Source organism: Acomys minous (assembly GCF_964271855.1).
Source record: "Acomys minous genome assembly, chromosome: 14".
NCBI classification, from domain to species: domain Eukaryota; kingdom Metazoa; phylum Chordata; class Mammalia; order Rodentia; family Muridae; genus Acomys; species Acomys minous.
Window position 1 is genome coordinate 11,247,476 of NC_140496.1, and position 19,730 is coordinate 11,267,205.

Sequence of the window (19,730 nt, forward strand, 5' to 3'; positions counted from 1 at the left end):
TCGTGGACTCAGTTTGTAGGCCAGGCTGGCCTCAAATACACAGTGATCCGCCTGCCTCTGCCTCCGGACTGGGACTACAGGTGTGCGCCCCCACACCCAGCTTGTGTGTCTATGTCTGTGTGTCCAGCCTCCTCTTCACCCACTGCTTTGTTTGAGGACATATGTGGTACCGAACAGGAAATACCTGCAGAGTGACATTTATCCCTCACAAGCCTGGCACTGGGTGTGGTCATTCCCAGTTGTACAGATGGAGCTCAGAAAGTCATGTCATCTGTCCCTAGCTATAACCAGGAAGGGATATTACAAGGATTTGAACCCGGATCTGTGCAGTGCTGCTGTGCAAGCCTGAGTCCTGACTTCCACACCACTCTCCTTTAGACATCAGACTTAAAAGCATACATGTGTATACAAGATATTCAAGGTCTGTATACATGCGTGGGTGTGCATGAATGCAGGTGCATGTGTGCCTATGCATCTGTGGAGGTCAGAGGTCAATGCCAGGTGTGTTTCTCAACCCTTTCTCCACCTTTTATTTTTATTTTTATTTTATTTTTTTGAGGTAAGAGCTCTCATTACTAATTCTGCTAGACTGGTTGGCCAAGCAAGCCTCAGGGATCCTCCTGTCTCATCCCCAGTGTTGGGACTACAGGCCCAAGCCGCTGTACTGTGTTCAGTTTTTTCACATGGGTACTGGGGCTCAAACTCAGGTGCTCATGCTTGCACAGCAAACACATTCCCAACTGGAGCTATCTCCTCAACCCCAGACATCAAACTTAACTCAAAGTCATCTCTTAGCAACCAGCACTCTGGCAGGGAGAAGTCCATGCATCCCTGAGGTTCATTTAGCTATTCTGGCCAGTGGGTTCTTGGTCCACACAGTGAGAAGCTAGACCCTATACCTAGGCTGTCTCTGGGCTTACTAGGAAGATTGGATGCACCTGTCTCTGGGCTCACTAGGAAGATTGGATGCACCAGAATTGACTAGTAGTGTCTACCACAGGTCAAGGGACAAGTAGCAGCATATGTCATATATATGTGTCATTCCAGAGCTAATGACCTGCTCTGATTCTAATCATGTAAGTAAAAAGGAGGCAAAAGGAAGAACAGAAAACAGATGAGCATTTTCCAACACAGGATGTCCGCCCGTTCCAGCAAAATCGAAGCCATGAGCCAGGAAGTGGAAGATACATCTGCTGTCCTCACATCCAGGCAAGACAAGCAGAAGTGGCAGATGCATGGTTTGCCTGGTGTGGCCTTGGCCATGCGACACCCCGTCAGTAAGTACACAAACCTTCAGGAAAGACCTTCTGGGTCAACCATGGCCAGACATCTTGCCCAACCTGAATCTTTGCTTCCCGCAGCCCAGAAAGCCCTGACAGGATGATCACGGTAATGGACACCATAGGACATCAATGGTCCCCACACACAAGGGCTACTGTTCCCATCACTGGCATCAACACTACTATTTTTCTTTAGAGAGGTAACATTCATGTGAGCCCAGGACACACAGAGCACCGGTGCAATGACCACACACTCTCACCAGAAGGGACCTGAAACAACATGTTCTGCAAGCTCCTCGTGTCCCCAGGGTCCTGAGACAAAACAGAAGGTAAACAGCAAATGGGATGACTTAAAGATGTTTAAACAAAAGGACAAGAGACCTGAATGTGTGGGTGGAATGGAGCAGGTAAGCAGAGATGTCTGTCTGCCTGGGTAGACAAGGCCTCGCTGTTTGCCAAGGACAGAGAGTTTCCTAGGACGTAAGACAGGCACTCAGTGGGAACACTGTACTGTGTTCAGTTTTGTGCTGGGGCTCAAACTCAGGTCCTCATGCTTGCACGGCAAACACATTCCCAACTGGAGCTATCTCCTCAGCCCCAGACATCAAACTTAGCTCAAAGTCATCTCTTAGCAACCAGCACTCTGGCAGGGAGAAGTCCGTGCAACCCGGTTTTCTAGGAGTGGTCCCAGAACCTAGGAGGGCCTGGAAGCAGCCCCTGGAGGGAGTAAAGGGAGAATAAAGAGTGGAGAATGTGGTGTCTTGGACAAGGAGAGTGGAAGACGTGGGATGGGGGACAGGTGAGTGAAAAAGGCAGGCGGAAATCGGAGCTCTCCCAGGCTGGCCAGGGTCTCACCTGTGAGAAGGCTGCTTAGCAAGGCTCAGAGGGGATTCAGCCTTCAGTACTCATCCAACAGGAAGGAGACTCTTCCCTCCCTGAAGGAAGAGGCGACCAGATGTGACTGATGTGCTAGACTCCACCAAGGCCTCAGAACTTCGATTACAGCGTTGACAGGCTAAGGAAGCAGCCCCCTGCACCTGGCAGTGACCCCCAACACTGAGCAAGGCTGAGATGACCCAGTGAGCGTGCGCACGCGTGCACACACACAGAGTGTTGGTGGAGGAGCAGCTTCCCAGAGGGCCCTGCTGTGGACACAGCAGCCCCAGGTGGGGCATCCAAAGCAGAATACTGCCCTGCCAGAGGCAGTCAGTCCATCAGAGTGACCCGGGTGCATGATGGGGCCTTGAGCAGCCACCACTCTGAACCAACACACGTGTCACAAGCAATACCGTTTAGAAAATAAAAACAACTTTCAACTGTTGCTAAATCGTATTTTCTGCAATCAAAATCTGATTTTTCCAAGCACTGCTGCTGAAAGCTAAGGTGGAACTAGTGCTCTGACTCTACGCTGTTCAAGCTGGAGTCCTGGTGGGTGGGGAGCAGAACCTGGAACAAGGGCTCAGACCACATTCTAAGAGCCTGGGGCCCCAGCATGTGCACGCCCTATAGGAGTCTTTTGTCCCCAAGGCCACTAGACAGGGCAGGACCCTCCAAGAAAACTAGAATTTGTCTAGCCCTTTCACAACCTGAACCCCAGCATGTTGACTATATTCACGCAAAGGCCTGGACTGACCCCAGATCCATGGGTGAAAGGACCCCAAAACTCCCTTCAAGTTCACCAACGCACAGAACATAGTATGTGATTCTGGTGAGGCAGAAGGGAGAAGCCACGGCACCGGTGGAAATGGGTGACAGTGGCAGACCCCTAAGCACTGACCCAGGGCCCTTCCTCTCCCAAGCCTGGGTGGTGACTTCACCCTCCTCCAGTGCAGTGGGTGAGGGAATCAGAGCAAGATCCTCCATAGTGAGGCGAGCTAAGCTAATAATACAAAAGGCGAGGACCTAAAATAACGAAAGCACTTGAGAGGTTTGCCTTTCAGGGCAGCTCTGGCTTGAGTGGGCAAGGTGTCCAATACTTCACAGGGCATGCTGGGCCCCCAGACTACATATCCAGAAGGGATCCTAGCTGTTAGGAAGATATACATCAATGTCAATCCAACTCAGGTAGGGTACCAATGGACAGACCAAAGGAACGAAACCATCCAAGTCTAGCTTGATGAGGCAATGAGTTTCCTCTTCTTCCTTTAAGGTGGCAGGCATAGGGGACCCCTAAAACAGCTACATCACCAAAAAAGTCCCACCCCAGCACGGATAATGTCCCCAAGGCTGTGTTTATGGAGTCTCCCTACAGTTAACATCCCACACACTGTACATCCTAGCACCTCCAGAGACCCTGTGCAGGCAGGGAACAGTGGGAGCGATGGCCAAAATCCAACATGAGGGATGACGGCCTGTCCCACCCCCATCCCCCCACCCCCCACCCCCGCCCCAATGCCTTCCATAAGAGAATGCTAGTAAGCAGGTCCTATGAGAGAGCCTCCTTCAGGTAGCCACACCTTCCCTGAGAAGATGAGAAGAGCCATGGGTAGAGGTCCATAGAAATCTTCATGCAAGGCTGCTCTAGCCGGGCAGGATGGGCCCTACCCAGGGGCAATGTAGGCAGATGTAGGCTGAAGTTCTCCGGTAGCAGCTCTCCTGGACATGCCCTAACTGTTTCAATAGCCCAGAGAACTACAACGGAGAGTCCTGTGACCTCGCCCCCCCCACCCCCCACATACACACCCTGTTTGGAACCTGCTGGCAGGACCCTCCCACTGCTCCAGAATCTTCCTTTTGCTGTCTTTTCTCCACATGGTTCAATTATCTCTCAAAGACACAGGGCTCTCTGCCACCTTGGTGGGGCTTAGATCAAACAGCTGTACTGAAAAGACAGCCTAAAGCCTCCGACAGGCTAGGCAAGGGCTCTACCACTGAGCCTCCCTAACTGCTTGTGTTTTGTTTTTCTTTTCATTACTTTCTTTTATTTTTTACATTTTATACATTTATATTATTACATATATATATATATATATATATATATATATATATATATATATACACATACATACACACACAATAGACTACCTATAGAAAGAAGAACCACGATACAATCAGGAATTATATAAATGTTACATTCTTAGTGCAACTGCTTGGTTTGTTTCATTTTGTTTCATTCTCTTTTAGCCCCGATTGAACAACAGCTCACTATTTGACAGAGAATGGATGACCTTAACTCCTGGCCCTTCCTCTGCCTCCCAAGTTCCCAGATTACAGCTGTACATCATCACACCTGATTCTGACATGGGGCGGGGGATGAGCCCAAAGCCTCACACATAGGTGGCAAACGTTCCACCAACCAATCTATAGCCCTGGCCTTTGCTTTGTTTTGTTCTACTGAGACCGAGTTGACCAGGCTAGCCTTGATCTTGTCACTCTCCTGCCTCAGCCTCTAGAACAGCTGAATAACCTATATCATCAGAAGAGAAAGCCAGCTGTAGTGGTATATGCCTTTAATCCCAGCACTTGGGAGGCAGAGGCAGGCGGATTTCTGTGAGTTTGAGGCCAGCCTCGTTTACAGAGTCTAAGACAGCCAGAATTGCACAGAGACTCTGTCTCAAACAACAACAAGAACAACAATTTACTTGGTTGTTTTTTTTCCCCCAAGACAGGGTTTCTCTGTGTAGCCTTGCCTGTCCTGGAACTTGCTCTGTAGACCAGGCTAGCCTCAAACTCAGAAATCCATTCATATTCCTTTGCCTCCCAAGTGCCACTACTACCTAGCTCTAAGATTTATTAATGATTATTGTGTCTGCGCGCGCGCGCGTGTGTGTGTGTGTGTGTGTGTGTGTGTGTGTGTGTGTGTGTGTTGCACATGTGTGGTCAGGGGGCACTTTGTTTTTTCGATTTTGATTTTTCCTCTTTCGAGACAGGGTTTCTCTGTGTAGCCCTGGCTATCCTAGAACTCACTCTGTAGACCAGGCTAGCCTTGGACTCACAAAGATCCACCTGCCTCTGCCTCCTGAGTGCTGGGATGAAAGGCGTGCCCTACCGCCACCACCTGGGGAGGACACCTTTTTGCGGGTCCATTTGCTCCTTTCCGTTGTTTCTGAGGCAGGGTCTGCACACCCCAGGGTAGCTGGCCTGCAAGCTCCCAGGCGGTTCTCCTGAGATCACAGATGCACACTGCGTGCTGCATCCAGTTTTGTTTTCTTTTGTTTTGATTTGCTTTGCTTTAAGATGTAGGCTCCCGGGATCAAACTCACATTGTCAGGCTAGCACTTTCCCTCAGTGAGCCACCTCACCAGCCCTTAAGAAGGCTTTTGTGGTGGGATGGGAAGACGAGAAAGGATGCCAGGTCATGGGTGAGAGTGGAGAGAAACGCAGGTGGGCCAAGGGCAAAGGCTGGAGGTGCAGTGGCACATTTTAGGAGGCTGTGTGGTTATGGGTACCACCACAGATACAAGTGTGGCAGAAAGCAGGACGGAGGACTGTCATCTCGGCTGAGTCCACCAATGCAGGCAGCTTGTTCGTGTGCTGGAGTAGGGAAGCCCTGATGGCTGCTTCACGGGGCATGTAGGGTTTCACCAACTAGAGACTGAGGGCTTCAGGCGTGTCTGAGTCACCAGAGTCAGGAAGTTAGTCACTGTAGTGACCGGGCAGAGGCCACTCCACATGGGCAGTCCTTAGTGGCTCTCACAGCTATGACAGTTACACTTACCCTCTCCATTTTAGAGCTGGGAAGACTTAGGCAGCGCTTCCCAGATGACTTCCTCCTTTTCTTTTTCTATTTTTTTTTTGGGGGGGGGAGGACGTTCAAGACAGGGTTTCTCTGTGTAGCCTTGGCTGTCCTGGACTCCCTTTGTAGACCAGGCTGGCCTTGAATTCACAGCAATCTACCTGCCTCTGCCTCTGCCTGCTGGGATTAAAGGCAAGCGCCACCACCACCCGGCTTGCTGACTTCCTTCTTTCTTTTCTTTTCTTTTTTTTTTTTTTTTTTTTTGCTGACTTCCTTTTAAGGATAGATGAATGAATGAATCAGTCGGTGGGTGGGTGAGTGAATGAATGAATGAGTGAATGAATGAAGCTGCCCAGCTGAGAGTCTTCTCCTGTTGAAAGAGGATGGCCACATAACTGGGGAATGTGTTTGTGGCCCCAGCTCTCCACAGCCTTGCAGCCCTTGTGCCTCTCTGGCCCTGTGGGCAGCAGCTAGACAGTTGTGGAGATCGTTTAGCCTAAAGTGGGTTTGAAGAGTCCCCACCACCGTGGGAAGCACCCTCTATAACTCCCAAGCACCCATCCTGGAAAGAGGTGAGGTCCAGGCCAGCCCTGTTGGGCCACATCCAAAGCCCGAAGGATGGATGGGCATTTTGCAGGGTGTCTGCAGTGGAGGAAGTTCAGGGACGGCTGGTGGTGGGGGAGGGGCAGGGCTGCCTGTCACAAAGGGGAACAAGGACTTGTTTTGCTCAGTCTCGTTCTTTGTGGCTCATCGGGGTACACCGGTCTGCAACTGGGGCTCTCTTCAGGGACAGGCAGGTGATAACTGGCTGCTGGGTTGGGGGATCCAGGAAGCCAGGCAGACCTGAGAGCACACTCGAGGTGACAGTAAGCCAGGTTAGGTTCACTAGACTTCCTCTAGCTACCCCGGGTCTCTTGGTCTTGTCTGAGCATTTAACTTTGCATCCATCCCAGAGGCAGTATGGGAAATGTCAGTGAGTACTCCAGGTACTAGGCTCAGAGTAGCCGAGGTACTGTGCTCGCTCACAAGGTGTCCCTTGAGAGACTAAGGCTATAGTCAGGCATGGCTTCAAAACCAGTGGCCTCCAAATGCTGCCATGACTCTATAGGAGCCTGACAGCAAAGGACTGAGTCACCAGCAAGGCGCTGATAACAGCGGCTTCCCACTCACCCTGGTTTCCCCCCCCCCCCTTGCCTCTCCACTCTGAGCCTTTCGCTCACGGAAGAGCTCCCTAGTCTTCGTGACCCCTGGGAGGTGGGTGCCTGTTTTTCAGGTCAACACCTCAGGAACATGACTGTACGTGGCTGCTGAGCCAGGCAGATCGGCCGGAGGTCCTCAATCTGTGGGTCTCGACCCCCCCACCCCCGCCCCGTTGGAGGTTGCGTATCAGGTATATCCCGCATGTGAGACATTTACATTATGAATAGTAACCGTAGCAAAATGACAATTTCTGAAGTAGTTACAAGATGATTTTATGGTCACCACAACATGAAGAGATTGTATTAAAGGGTCTCCGAAGGATTAGGAAGGTTGAGAAACCCTGCTCTAGAGGTTAAGAACAGAGTGTCTGGTGGACCCCGGGCTTCATGCTGCTAAGGGCAGTGGCTTCACATGGGTGGAGAGGGGCTCTGGGGACCTCAGAGACTGCACAGCTCACCTAGACATCTTTCTGCAGACCCATCTCAAGAGGCATGGAGGAAGCTTGCATCTCAGCTGCCCCTTGTTGCTCTTGGGGTGGCTACTCAGCCTCTTAGAGCCTCAGGTGATGTCTTAGGTAGGACCAAACAGCATGAAGCCTAGCATGGAATGGTCCCCTACCCACCTTCCTGCTGTCCTTTTTTTTAAAAGATGTATTTATTATCATGTATACACTTTTGTGCCTGCATGTACACCTGCACACCAGAAGAGGGCACCAGATCTCATTATAGATGGTTGTGAGCCACCATGTGGTTGCTCGAAATTGAACTCAGGACCTTTGGAAGAGCAGCCAGTGCTCTCAACCGCTGAGCCATCTCTCTCCAGGCCTCTGCTGTCTTTACTAACCTCAGGAACCCCATGATTCAAAGCTTTGGCACATCTGCCGGGAACATCTGTCCATCACTCTGATAGCCTTTAGGGGTCACTTTGCATGCTTACAGTGAGGTGTGCTCCTTGTATGTGACTCTTGCCTTGTGGGTGGTCCGAGGGAGCCTCTCTCAATCCTCACCCTCTACCAGCTAGTCACTTCCCTACACGTGGTTGAGGGCACACTTATCCGATAAAGGAAGAAAATCCTTCCCCTCCATCCTAACCACCCTGCAGGGATCCATGGAGGCATGTTGGGGCACAACCTCTGCTCTGTGTGTGGCAAAGAGTCACACGCTCTCCTTTCCACATGGATCCACATGACACCCAGTGACATGGAGCACAGCATTGGCCCCTGTGTACCTTGGTGTCTGGTCTCGAAGGTAAGGCCCCTTGAGGGCACTTACTCTCCACTAAGCAATGATCACACACCAGCTCCAGAGGTTTCACTTGGCCACTCTCTCTGTAGGACCCTGTCACTTGTAGTGGATGACCCGTCCTGTGTACTGTACTGAGTTGAGCTGTATTTCTGGCCTACTAGATACTGCCATGTTGCTCACACTAGGGGTTGCCTCCAGTTCCCAATGCGCCATGGTGCCCCTGACTGTGAACCATTCAAATGACTCCCAAATCATTACCCCCATGCATGTGAGGTCCCACGCTCTGGAGAAGTAGCTGCCTATGGGCACTGCTATCCTCACCATCACCTAGCTTCTTCAGTATTGTCTCCAAGGAGTCAAGGGAGGTGTGGCTACAGGACAGACACTCCCTTTTCCTATGGCTCATGTAGTATAGAGCCAAGAGCCCAGGTGGGAACCCAGGCTGGCCAGAGCGTTAGGAGCAACCCTACCTTGATTCTTCCCAGTGACCACTGCTGTCCCTGCCTTGGCTGATGACTCAGAACTTTTTAGAGATGGATGGTTGAAAAAGAGAGTTGCATCGTTACCAATAAAAAGTGAGCAAAAAAGAATTAGCCTTAGAAGGGCTGGAGAGATGGCCCAGTGGTTAGGGGTACTTGCTGCTCTTCTGGATGACCTGGGTTTGATTCTGGTTGTGATCACAGAGTTGTGAACACAAAGGTTCACAACCATCTGTAACTCCTGGGGAGCTGACACTCCCACAAGACATACATACGTGTGGTGTACAGACATATATGTAGGCAAACGACGCATGCACATAAAAAATAGCACTAGAAAGTTTATTACAAGGAAGATATCTTGAGATCTGCTTCTTGCATTCTGAATCTGATTTGTGGGTGTGTGGGTGTTTGTGTGTCTGTGTGTGGTATGTATGTACCAGTGGGAGCTTTGGGGGGGGGGGGAAGCCGTGGAAGAGGAAAAAGGATGAGAAGCTAAGGGAGTAGTTAAGGCAGGTGGCCTGGCTTCTCTCCTCTTTTTTTGTTTCTTGTTGTTGTTGTTGTTGTTGTTTGTCTTTCAAGACAGGGTTTCTCTGTGTAGCCTCTGCCACAAGTGCTGGGAATAAAGGCGTGCACTACCACGGCACAGCATTACGTAAATTTTAAAAAGGAAAGGTTTGATTAAATAAACAAAAGGTCTTCATAAAGCCACCTACTTACAGGATAGCAAACACCCCCCCCTCATCCCCACCCCACCCCACCCCCAAACAGCAAGAGGAGGCACAAACCTCTGAGAACATGCACTCTACTCAGCCCACAATGCACTACGATTTATGGCACATCCTGTCCTTTTGAAGAGAGAAGCCCATGATGGCCTTCTCAGGTGTCCTCACTGTCAGCACCCTCCTCTCTGTGAGCGTGGTCCCTGGAGCACCCACTCTGTGAGTGAGTGTCTTAAATACTCACTCTGAAAACACGGGTGTCTGGCAGGCAGTTCACAGACTCACACCTGACTTTGCCTCTTGCCTTCTTCCCTTCTCTGATGCCAACCACCTCCATAGGATCGCTCTGAAAACCAGGTGAGCGTGGTGGCCGCACACACTAGGTAAGCAACTGTCACTCCTTCTCTTTGCTCGGCACATCTTCCGGCAGGCTTCCTCCCCACCATTGTTCCTGACCAGAGAGCAGCAAATTCTGAGCCTGCCAGCAGCCTCAAAAGAGACTAGCACCCTTTTATTCTAGGTGGCTGTGCCCTCAGTGCCTTTGGGGCCTCAAGGCTACGGCTGAGTGCCAAGGAGGGGAAGCTACCGCTCCTCAAGGGTTCCCCTCTATTTTTGTTTGTTTGTTTGTTTTGTTCTTTTTTTTTTTTTTTTTTTTTTTTGAGACAGGGTTGCTGTGTGTGTAGCTGCTTTGGCTGTCATGGGACTCACTCCAGGCTGACCTGGAACTCAGGGATCCACCTGCCTCTGCCTCCAGAGCACTGGGATTAAAAGCGTGCCCCCACCGCCCAGCTAAGGGATCCGCTCTTCCTGAGCGTCATCTGTTTTGGTTTGTTTGTTTGTTTGTTTGTTTTCATTTGTTTGAGATAGATCTGTCTGTACCTCGAGCTGGCCTAGAACTTTCTATGTAGCCTAGGCTGGCCTCAAACTAGTGATCCTCCTGCCTCAGTCTCCCAAGTGCTGAGACTGCAGGCGTACTACACCACAGGAGCTCCAAGACTCACCTCTAAAGCCCATTCCAGCGTCACCTGGGCTCAGGTGTGGTCCTGGCCCTCTTGGCCCGCCATCCCCACAGAGGACCTGGAGGAGGCCCAAGCTGAAACAAAGTGCATAGGAGGCCAGGTACCTAAAAGATAAATGAGCAGTGCCCACCAAAGAAAGACTCCTCTGGGAGGGACTGTGGTGAGCAAAGAAGAAACCACTGGCTGAAGAGGGGCTATTTGTTACACAGCTAGTCGGCCCTGGCTGACACATCCTCCAGCTGGACCTGGAACAAATAAAGTTATTCACTAAGCCTGGCCAGAAAGCCAGAGTGGGAAGCAGAAAAGCCAGGCCTGCTATCTTCAGCTATTTTTTGACCTCTCTAGAGTCCAGGACGGGCCTCCGGACACCCAAGAAAGCCAACAGAAGTCCAGGTGTTTGTTCCCCACAGGTGACCTCTCCTGAGCTGGCCCTAGCCAAGCCCAGCCCCAGCAAGCACCTGCTTCCCAGCCTGATTCCGACAGGCCCGCCCACCTGCAGACTGGAGTAGCCAGCTCACCCGCCTAGTTCAACAGCCTAATTCTCATTGCTGATAACAGCCTGGAAAACAACAGGGAACAAAGGCCAGGATGGGAGGCAACTTCTGGGCACCCCCAATTGCTCTCAGTCATCTCAAGGGTCCCACACATACACCTGTAATGCCAGTGGTTTGTCGGATGATTCTAGAACCTGGGGTCTTTGAAAGCTGGCTATTGGCCAAGGGAGATGGCTTTAAAAACATTCTGCCAGGCTAGGTAATTTAAGACCCTCTCAAGGCATTACCGCAAATCTGCTCTCCGCTCTTTAGTGGGAAGAAGCTAGGTTCAAAAAGAAAAGAGAAACAGGTGGTGAGGGAGGAAAGGCGATAGAGAGAAAGCAGAACAAAACTTCCTGGGGCAAGCAGCAGCCTATATGCCTAGCATCTAGAACATTCTTTCTGGGGGGGAAAAAATTTCTTTTTGAGACAGGATCTCAGCTGGGCATGCTGGCTCACGCCTTTAATCCCAGCACTTGGGAGGCAGAGGCAGGCGGATCGCTGTGAGTTGGAGGCCAGCCTGGTCTACAAAGAGAGTCCAGGGCTGTCAGAGCTGTTACACAAACCCTGTCTTGAAAAACCAGAAAAAGAAAAAGAAAAGAAACAGGATCTCACTATGGAACCCAGGCTGTGCTCACAACCAGTATCAATCCTCCTGCCTCAACCTTCTGAGTGCCAAGACTACAGGGTCTGAAAAATAGAAACAATAGTGAGGCGCGGTGGTGCACGCCTTTAATGCCAGCTCTCCAGAGGCAATGGCAGACAGATCCCTATGAGTTTGGGGCCAGCCTGAACAGTTCCAGGGCAGCCAGGGCCACAGAGAAACCTTGTTTGGGGGAAGGGGGGGACAAGCAAATAACCCCCTTGGAGAAAAGGAGAAAGGAAAGTGAATTCTGAGCATTTGCTAACTGCTTCCAAGGTGGTTTCTAAATCCCTCTGGCCTTGGGACCTTTACATTTGCCTGTCCCTCTCCCAGGAAAGCCCTTCCCCCATCCATCCCACACCTTTCCTGACAGACAGGCTCCCTTAAGCCACCTGCTTCCTCGCCTTAGTAGCCTACTGTTTGCTGTCCTCCAAATACCCAGAGCACTGGGATTTATCTGTTGAATGAATACCCGCCTCCCTTAACCCCAACATCAAGGCTAGAAGGAAGTCCTCACAATCCTCCCTCTACAGATAAGGCAGTCATCAGGTGGGACGCTGCAGAAGAAGGATTCCAGATCACCTGGCTGATGTCAAGTCTATGTCGTTTACACACACACACACACACACACACGCACACAGAGAGAGAGAGAGAGAGAGAGAGAGAGAGAGAGAGAGCTGGCACCTCTGACACCCACCTCAGCTCCTCCCGTTAGGGATCTGCTAGGGGTGTGTGAAGTGTCCTTTTGAAAGGTATGCTGAGCCCTACACCACCTGGGGATACACACCAGCTACCCAAGTGAGGAGAGAGGAAGAGAAATTCTCACTCTCCTTTTCTCTCTCATGGGGCTTAGCCACCTGGCTTCCACTCTGTGGAAAACAGGAAGTCTGAAGGCAAAAGAAAATGCGGCTCTCAGTGGGAGCAGCCTAGACTCCTGCCCTCAGCGCGAAGATGCACCGAGCTTGTCAGGAGTCTCTTCCCTCAGCTCCTGGAGATAGATAGGGCTGCCATCAGACCCTATGGGAACTCACTTCCTGGTGACGCTCAGCCAGACTGGAGCATGCCCCACACCCGACCCCCAAGAAAGCAGGCAAACATTTATTTAAACTGTGAAAAGGGATACGATTCCACTGATAAAAATGGGAAATGCCAACGTCTGAGACAAAGCTACCTATCCAACAACAGGGGAACCGGTCTGCCCACCACTTTAGCAGGGTGGGAAATTACACAGCAGTGAGAAAAAGAGCAGCGCAGTCACATGTGTGCGGATCGAAAGTGAACTCCAAAGACAGTGGCCAGTGGCTAGGAACAACCGGAACTGTGTGGCTCACATCCAGAGTGCTCACGGAGTATACCCAAGAAGGTAGGCAACAAGGTTTGCCTTGAAAGATGACCAGCACATGGGAGGCAGAGGCAAGAGGATCTCTGTGAGTTCAAGGCCAGCCTGGTCTACAAAGCAAGTTCCAGGTCAGGCATGGCTATACAGAGAAACCCTGTCTCAAAAAAACAAGAGGGGGGGAGGGAATGACCACTGAAGATTCTACAAGCCAGGCTGTGGTGGTGCAGGTCCTTAATCCCAGCACTTGGGAGGCAGAGGCAAACGGATCTCTGAGTTCGAGGCTAGCCTGGTCTACAAAGCAAGTCCAGACAGTCAAGGCAGAGAAACCCTATCTTGAAAGATTCTAGAAGCATGGATACATTTGGAAATATGCACACTGATTCAATTAGATATATATGTATATATATATATAACAAATGGAAATAGGAACTTTTGAAATATATCATATATATAATGCTTCTGTATGAACCTCTTGAGAAATTCTTCTAAACTGCCTGAAACACTTACACCCTTACATTCAGAGCTCTATGCTCCTCTTTAAACAACAAAGATCTTTCCTTCTTTTTTTATTTTTTTATTTTTTATTTTTTGATGTGGGGAGTAGGAGAGACTCTCCATGCGTATGGAGATCAGGACAACTTGCAGGGGTCTCTCCTTCCACTGTGTGCTCCCAAGGATTGTGCTTATGTAGTACGGCTTAGCAGCGAGCGTCTTTACGTACTGAGCCACCTCAGCGCCCATAACCCTTCCATTTCTACAGCGCTCACTCAGGAGCCTGTCACCATAGAAACTGTCTGACTGTGTGCTGGCCATCCTACTAGGTGTTCACCCAGAACCAGCGTCAACATCTGAGTTACCAACATAATAAGTGAGGTACAGCTGTCACCCTCCACATGGAAAACAATCAAGAAGACCCCCCTTCAGGGGAAGGAAAGCTCAATGTTACACAGCCAGAAAGCTACCACCTCAGGCTCCAGACCTGCTCCACGTGACTACAGTAAAAGCCCAGTTTGTTCTGCCCCACGGTGGGGACACTGCAAGGCTAGTGTGTACCCGGCCCTGTCTCATTTAATCCTTTAATCAAGGGCGTAACTAGACCATCTCAAATATCCATTCCAACAAAATACCAGGCTGGTCCCCTTGGAGAGAGGTGAGGGAGAAGTGACGGATGGTGGGGTGCTCAGGATCCCAAAAGCCAGACTCTTAGCGGGAGGCTCCCTCCCTTGTGGCCCAGTAGAGAACACACCAGCACCCAGGAAGAGACCTACTAACAGAAAAGGCACCCATGGCCAGAGAGAGCACCTCTCCTTAAATTGCCCTGACTTCCTACAGCCCCGTGGAAGGCAGGCCACAACACCTGGCCACAGAAAATGCTGTCTGCCTGCTCTCACTTGCTCCATCCCTGGCTCCATTTCCGAACACACCACTACCTACAAATCTGATGGGACTCCAAAAATCAACTTGTGACATTTAAAAAAAAAAAGTGCTCACTAAATGCCAGAATCATAAAAGGAGGGAAAAAGATGGGCACACAGAGGAGGGACATTCACGACAAAATAGAAAAACAACGTTAGCACATATCCAAACATTCATATTGGAAATGGAGGGTTTATTCTCAAGGAGGCAAAAAAAAAATAAAAAAATCCTAGCACTTGGAGGCCTGGAGGTGGTTAACACTTAGCTACAAAAGGGCTGTGCGGTACATCTCAGAAACATTTTGCTCAAACAAAATACCAAGTTCACAGGACAGATGCTCAGACACCCAGAGGGGAGAAAACAGCCATGGACGGGAACGAAGGTGGTCCTGTGCACTTGACCAGGTTTCCCAGAGATGCTAGAGCTGAGCAAAGGTAGAGACAATGCAAACAACAGCCTGGAAGGGCAGGGCCGGAGAATAAAGGCCGCTACTGTCCCTCGTGTCTGAATCTCCGCTCCAGCTCAGTAACGGGAAGAAAGGACTTTGCGGATTAGAACCACCGTTCTGAAACCTCGGGCCTCCTCTGTTTGTTTGGTTTTTGTTTTGTTCTGTTTTGTTTTCAACGGTGTGATGAAATGAAAGGTGGGGTGCTTTTTTTTTTCCCCCTGTACTTCTTTGGCGCAGTGGAAACAAAGGCTACAGACAAAAGACAAACATGTCTAGCAGGTGATCAAATTTAGCCAAGCAACGAATGGCAAGATGGATTCCTGTCCTCCTCAACGGGCTCGCTGTAGGTTCCAAGCCATAACAAGGTAGGCAGCCACACTGAGCCCAGGAAGGCCCAGAGATGGGGAAGTACAAATGAGGAAAGAGAAGCCACATCGGCAGCGGGGCCAGTCCTCAAGAAGGTCCAGCCTCTGTCCCTCAGGAGGTTCCCCCCCCCCCACAATAACCCCTCCCACACACGCTGGAGAGCTTCCTCCTTTGTTGACAAGCATTCCGGTTCCAAAGGATCCAAAGTCTTCTAAGCACATCAAAACTGGCCTTGCTTCTGCAAGGGTTTAATCAGTAACCGGGCCCGGTAGACAGCACAGGGCAAGTTCTGACCTGACCCCACTGAGGGCAAAGTTTACTGCCAGGTCAGGGGAGGGGTGACAGGTCTGGTGGCATCAGACTCCTTTTTGGGTCTCCCTCCCCAGGAAACTGAGAGACTTTCACACTAAGTGTGTCACCAGCAGGAGACCCATGCCAGGAGGGACTAGGAGACACCCCCTCCCCCCCGAAACTTGGCTTGCACCTCAGCTCAGCTTAACTGAGGTCCAGGAAGCCTCTCTATCCCCTCAAGATTCTCTTAGCTGAACCAGCGTAGACAGCAGACTCGGTGGATGGTTTGGGCAAAGGAGTGGACTGTTTGTTGACTGATTCAAATCCAGGCCAGTCACTCTGGGTCCCCGAGCCTGAAGTCCACACAATTAAGTGGATAATCCCCGGACAGTTCTGAACTGAGCTCCATATTAACGATGTATATATACTTCACCGCTCTGTGAGACAGGCTTCTACACGGGCAACTCAAGGCTGGGCCCAGGGGCTACAATGATGGGTTTTGTAGAAATGAACTGCACTCAAATTCACCTTTGTTTCATTTGAGCAAATATTTCTCAATCGAGTAGCTGGGCCGCACTATAAAATGCAGATAGATTACATAATGCCCAGGCCTAAAAACCCCAAGGAGGCTCTTCCACTTCCCAGACAGTGGACACCAAGCAGATATCTCAACATGGGACAAGATCCCTAGCAGCAAACTCCAAGCCTACCTCTGGCCTGGAGGCCACTGCTCTAGGCCCTGGCGGCCACACCTCCATCCACATAGGCCCCGGGGGTGGGGGAGGCATACATCTCCACTAGAGGCCTCCACTGGACGCCCCCAACGCCGTCCCCACAAAGCAAGGGCTACACTGAAGGAATTCCCTCACACCAGGTGAAGAAAGGGAAGGCAGGATTATGCCAGCCTGGCCTCCACTTTCTTTTTCTAAGGAAGGCTCTACCGTCATCAAACTTGCTCCCAGATAACCTGGGGCCACACACAGGACTCGGGTGTTCCTCAGAGGTAGCCCCTGACCTCAGCTGCCCAGGGCAGGCAAGGGGCCCTGGCTCCTGGAGACTCTCAGGTCTGACTCCTTTCTGCTCTCTCCCAGAGAGACAGGCCTCTTGAGCAGCCAAGGAAAGCAAGGGGTCCTCTAGCCTGAGATAGGCAAGGACCAGCTAGCCACGCAGTGACCATGCCCAGGAAGACCAGGGAATGTCCTGTCCTCCCACAGCAGGCCACTGTCCCTCTCAACTACTGTCCATCGCTGACAACTGCTCAGCATTTTGAGGGGATGGCAGAAAAAAAGAACAGAACCTAGAGCCTAATAAAGCGCCATCATCCCCCATACTCGGCCAGGTAATAATGCTAAAGCTGTACTTGGGGGTTCCAGAGCCTGGGGAAGGTTACCAAGTGCCCCTGGGACCTGAAACCCTCGGTACTGTCCAATCAAATGGAAATCAAGGCCGAGGCCTATGACTCAAGGCAGGGTGTTAAGAACACACACCAGTCTTGGAGAAGACTGGGCCACCTCCCGACAACCCTCAACCCTCCTGGGGACAAAGTCTGCAGTTACTGCACCAACATGCCCACAGCCTATAAAAAATAGGTGCTTTCAGCACACTGGATCCAAAATTCAGAATAAAAGTCTTTGTGTACCACAATGCTCTGGGGGGGGGGCCTAGGAGAGGGGGTATAGGGAAAGTAGACTCAAGGAGTAGGGGTGTCTAAGCTAACTTCCCCCCCCATTCCTAGGAACATGTGTCACAGGCTGTGTGACACACCACCGAGGGAACATGGATTCGAGGCACTGTCTACACACGCTACACATTTGTGGCATGCATGTAAGCAACACCCTGTTTCCTGGCTGAGCTTTCTTGGCACAGGTGTGAGAGGGCGGTGGATTCTGTCCTCTCCCATGATGGTTGTTTAAACACCACGGAGCCTGGCATGGGGAGACGGTACATTCTAGACAAGAAGGGAGCCCCTACAAAGATGGGTCCCCCAAGCGCCAGGCTAAGGCCCAGCCAGAGCCTGTATTGAAACTGCCCTTGTTGGAAAACACAAAGCATCCTGTTTAGGCCCTGCCCACCGCCCCCACTCCCCCTCCTCGACCCCACCACAGCTGTCTGTCCCCAGAAGGAAGAAGGCCACCATTTGCAGATTCGATTTCCGAAAGCAACTAGTAAGATCCTCCTTTCTCCATCTCGAGAATCCAGCTGACCCGGCCCTGGCCACACAGAAAAAAAAAAACTGTAACAAAACAGGACGCAGCCACAAAACATGCTTACACACGCTCCACAGACAACGCAAGGGCAGGCTTAGCAGCCCAGCTCAGAAAACCCAGCTACCCAGAAAACTTGACTATCCCAGAGACCGAGCGGGTCCAGGACCTCGACCCCCTTTACCCCTCCAACCTCCTAACGTGCAAAGGAGATTTTTAGAAAGGGCAGGCACCCGGTTTTGCCTTGCCAGGCCCGGCAGAAAGAGAAAAAAAAAAAAGAATAAAGGAAGGCTAAACGAGTGCAGGAGTTGCTTTCTGGACATAGTTGGCGCTGGGGGTTACGATTTTTTTATGGAGGAGAGGGTTGCGTTTTGTTTTCTTCTGTAGCTCAGATCCAGATGGGCAACGGATTCAGAAAAGGAACAACACACCACTATCCTCAGGGCCCAGACTAGGGTTCACCAAGGTCCCAGCCATAGGAGACGCAGGCGCTCAGGCAGAAGTCCCCAAGCACTCAGCCCGGGTGGGCTAAATGTCCAGGACACGACGGAGGGCTCCCCTAGCCTGCCTTGGAAGATCAGGTCTGGAGGTTCCAGCCCAGCTCTGTTCACAGGCCGGGACCCGGGGGCCCCGCGCTCGGGGACAGCCAGCGGGGGCGCCTCGGTCCCGGGAGACCCCAGCTTGGGGAGCCCCACAGCCACGCAGGGCCACTCACCGTAGCGGATGCCAAGCTGTTGTCGGCCAGCGTTAGGTGGTGCGGCTCCCAGCGCCTCAGGAATTTGGAGGTGAGGATCTTGCTGAGAAAGGTCCGAGGGTGCCGGATGACACAGACCTGAATGTCGCCCTCCTGCAGCAGCTTGTACCTCATCCCGTTGCACAGCAGCAGGGCCCGGCGGCAAGGCACGGCGCCCATCACCTTGGTGCCCTCGGGGCCCGTCACGTCGCTCCCTAGCAGTGGCTTGGTCTCCTCGATCTGCCGGGGGTCGCCGCCGCCCGAGCTACTCGTCACATCCATGGCCGCGCCGGGGCGGGGGCCGCGCGCGCGATCGCGGCTGGCGTGGGGCCGGGCCGGCGGGGCCCCCGCGGAGGGCCCGCACCCCCCCACCGCCGGGAAGGTGGGGGGGCGTGGGCTGGGGGCGCCCCGCGAGGACGAACGGGAGCGCGCGGGGGCGGGCGGGGGCGCGCGGGGCGCTTCCTGAGCTGCTTCCTTCTAGCTACTGGGGCGCATGCCGGCGCGAACGGGTTAGCGACTGCGGCGAGGGCAGCAGGCGATCGCGGGGCGCAGAGAGGATCGGACCCTCCGGGGGCGGGGGCGGCGCCGGGGACGGCGGGCGCGGGCGTGTCTCGGCCTCGCGCGGGCGCGCTGTGCGGTGCGTGTGTCCGCGTCCGTCCGCGAGTGTGTGCTGCGGGCGGGGGCCGCGCCGGCTGCCGGGGAGATTGCGGGAGGCTGGCGCACGCGATTGGTCCCCGCGGGGTCATGTGCCCGCCCTCTGACGTCAATGGCGGCAACAGCGGCTTCGGCCTCCCCGGGGCGGGCGGAGTCCGGGATGGGCCGGGCCCCGGGCGGGGACTTGGTGGAGGCGGGCGCGGCCCGACGGGAGGGGCCGCCTCTGGGGAAGGGGCCGGGACTGGGCGATCCTCGACAGTCCCTGCGCCAGGCCGGGAAATATGGGTAGTGTGCCTGGGGGACGTCGAGCGAGCCGCGCCCCCCGAGGGTGCACTGCTGAGCCCTGCGCCCCTAGGCACCCCGCCATCCTGGGCCGGGCTTGGGAAAAAAAGTCTACCCGATGACCAAGAGGATGCAGACCAGTGCTTCCCCTTCCTAGTCCAAGGCTGAGCCAAAAGCTGGGGTGCTGCCCGCTGCACCTCTGACG

The 19,730-nt window shown here is 52.5% G+C and overlaps 1 protein-coding gene across 1 annotated transcript in view; it reads right to left on the reverse strand.

Annotated features, from left to right (window-relative positions):
• Positions 1-19,285, reverse strand: part of CMIP (c-Maf inducing protein) — a 199,502-nt gene extending 180,217 nt beyond the window's left edge. The window contains exon 1 of the mRNA XM_084757883.1: positions 18,572-19,285. Within this exon, the coding sequence (XP_084614009.1) occupies positions 18,572-18,871 (300 nt within the window). The 5' untranslated portion in view covers positions 18,872-19,285. The remainder of the gene's footprint in view (positions 1-18,571) is intronic.
• Between the last annotated feature and the right edge of the window lie 445 nt (positions 19,286-19,730).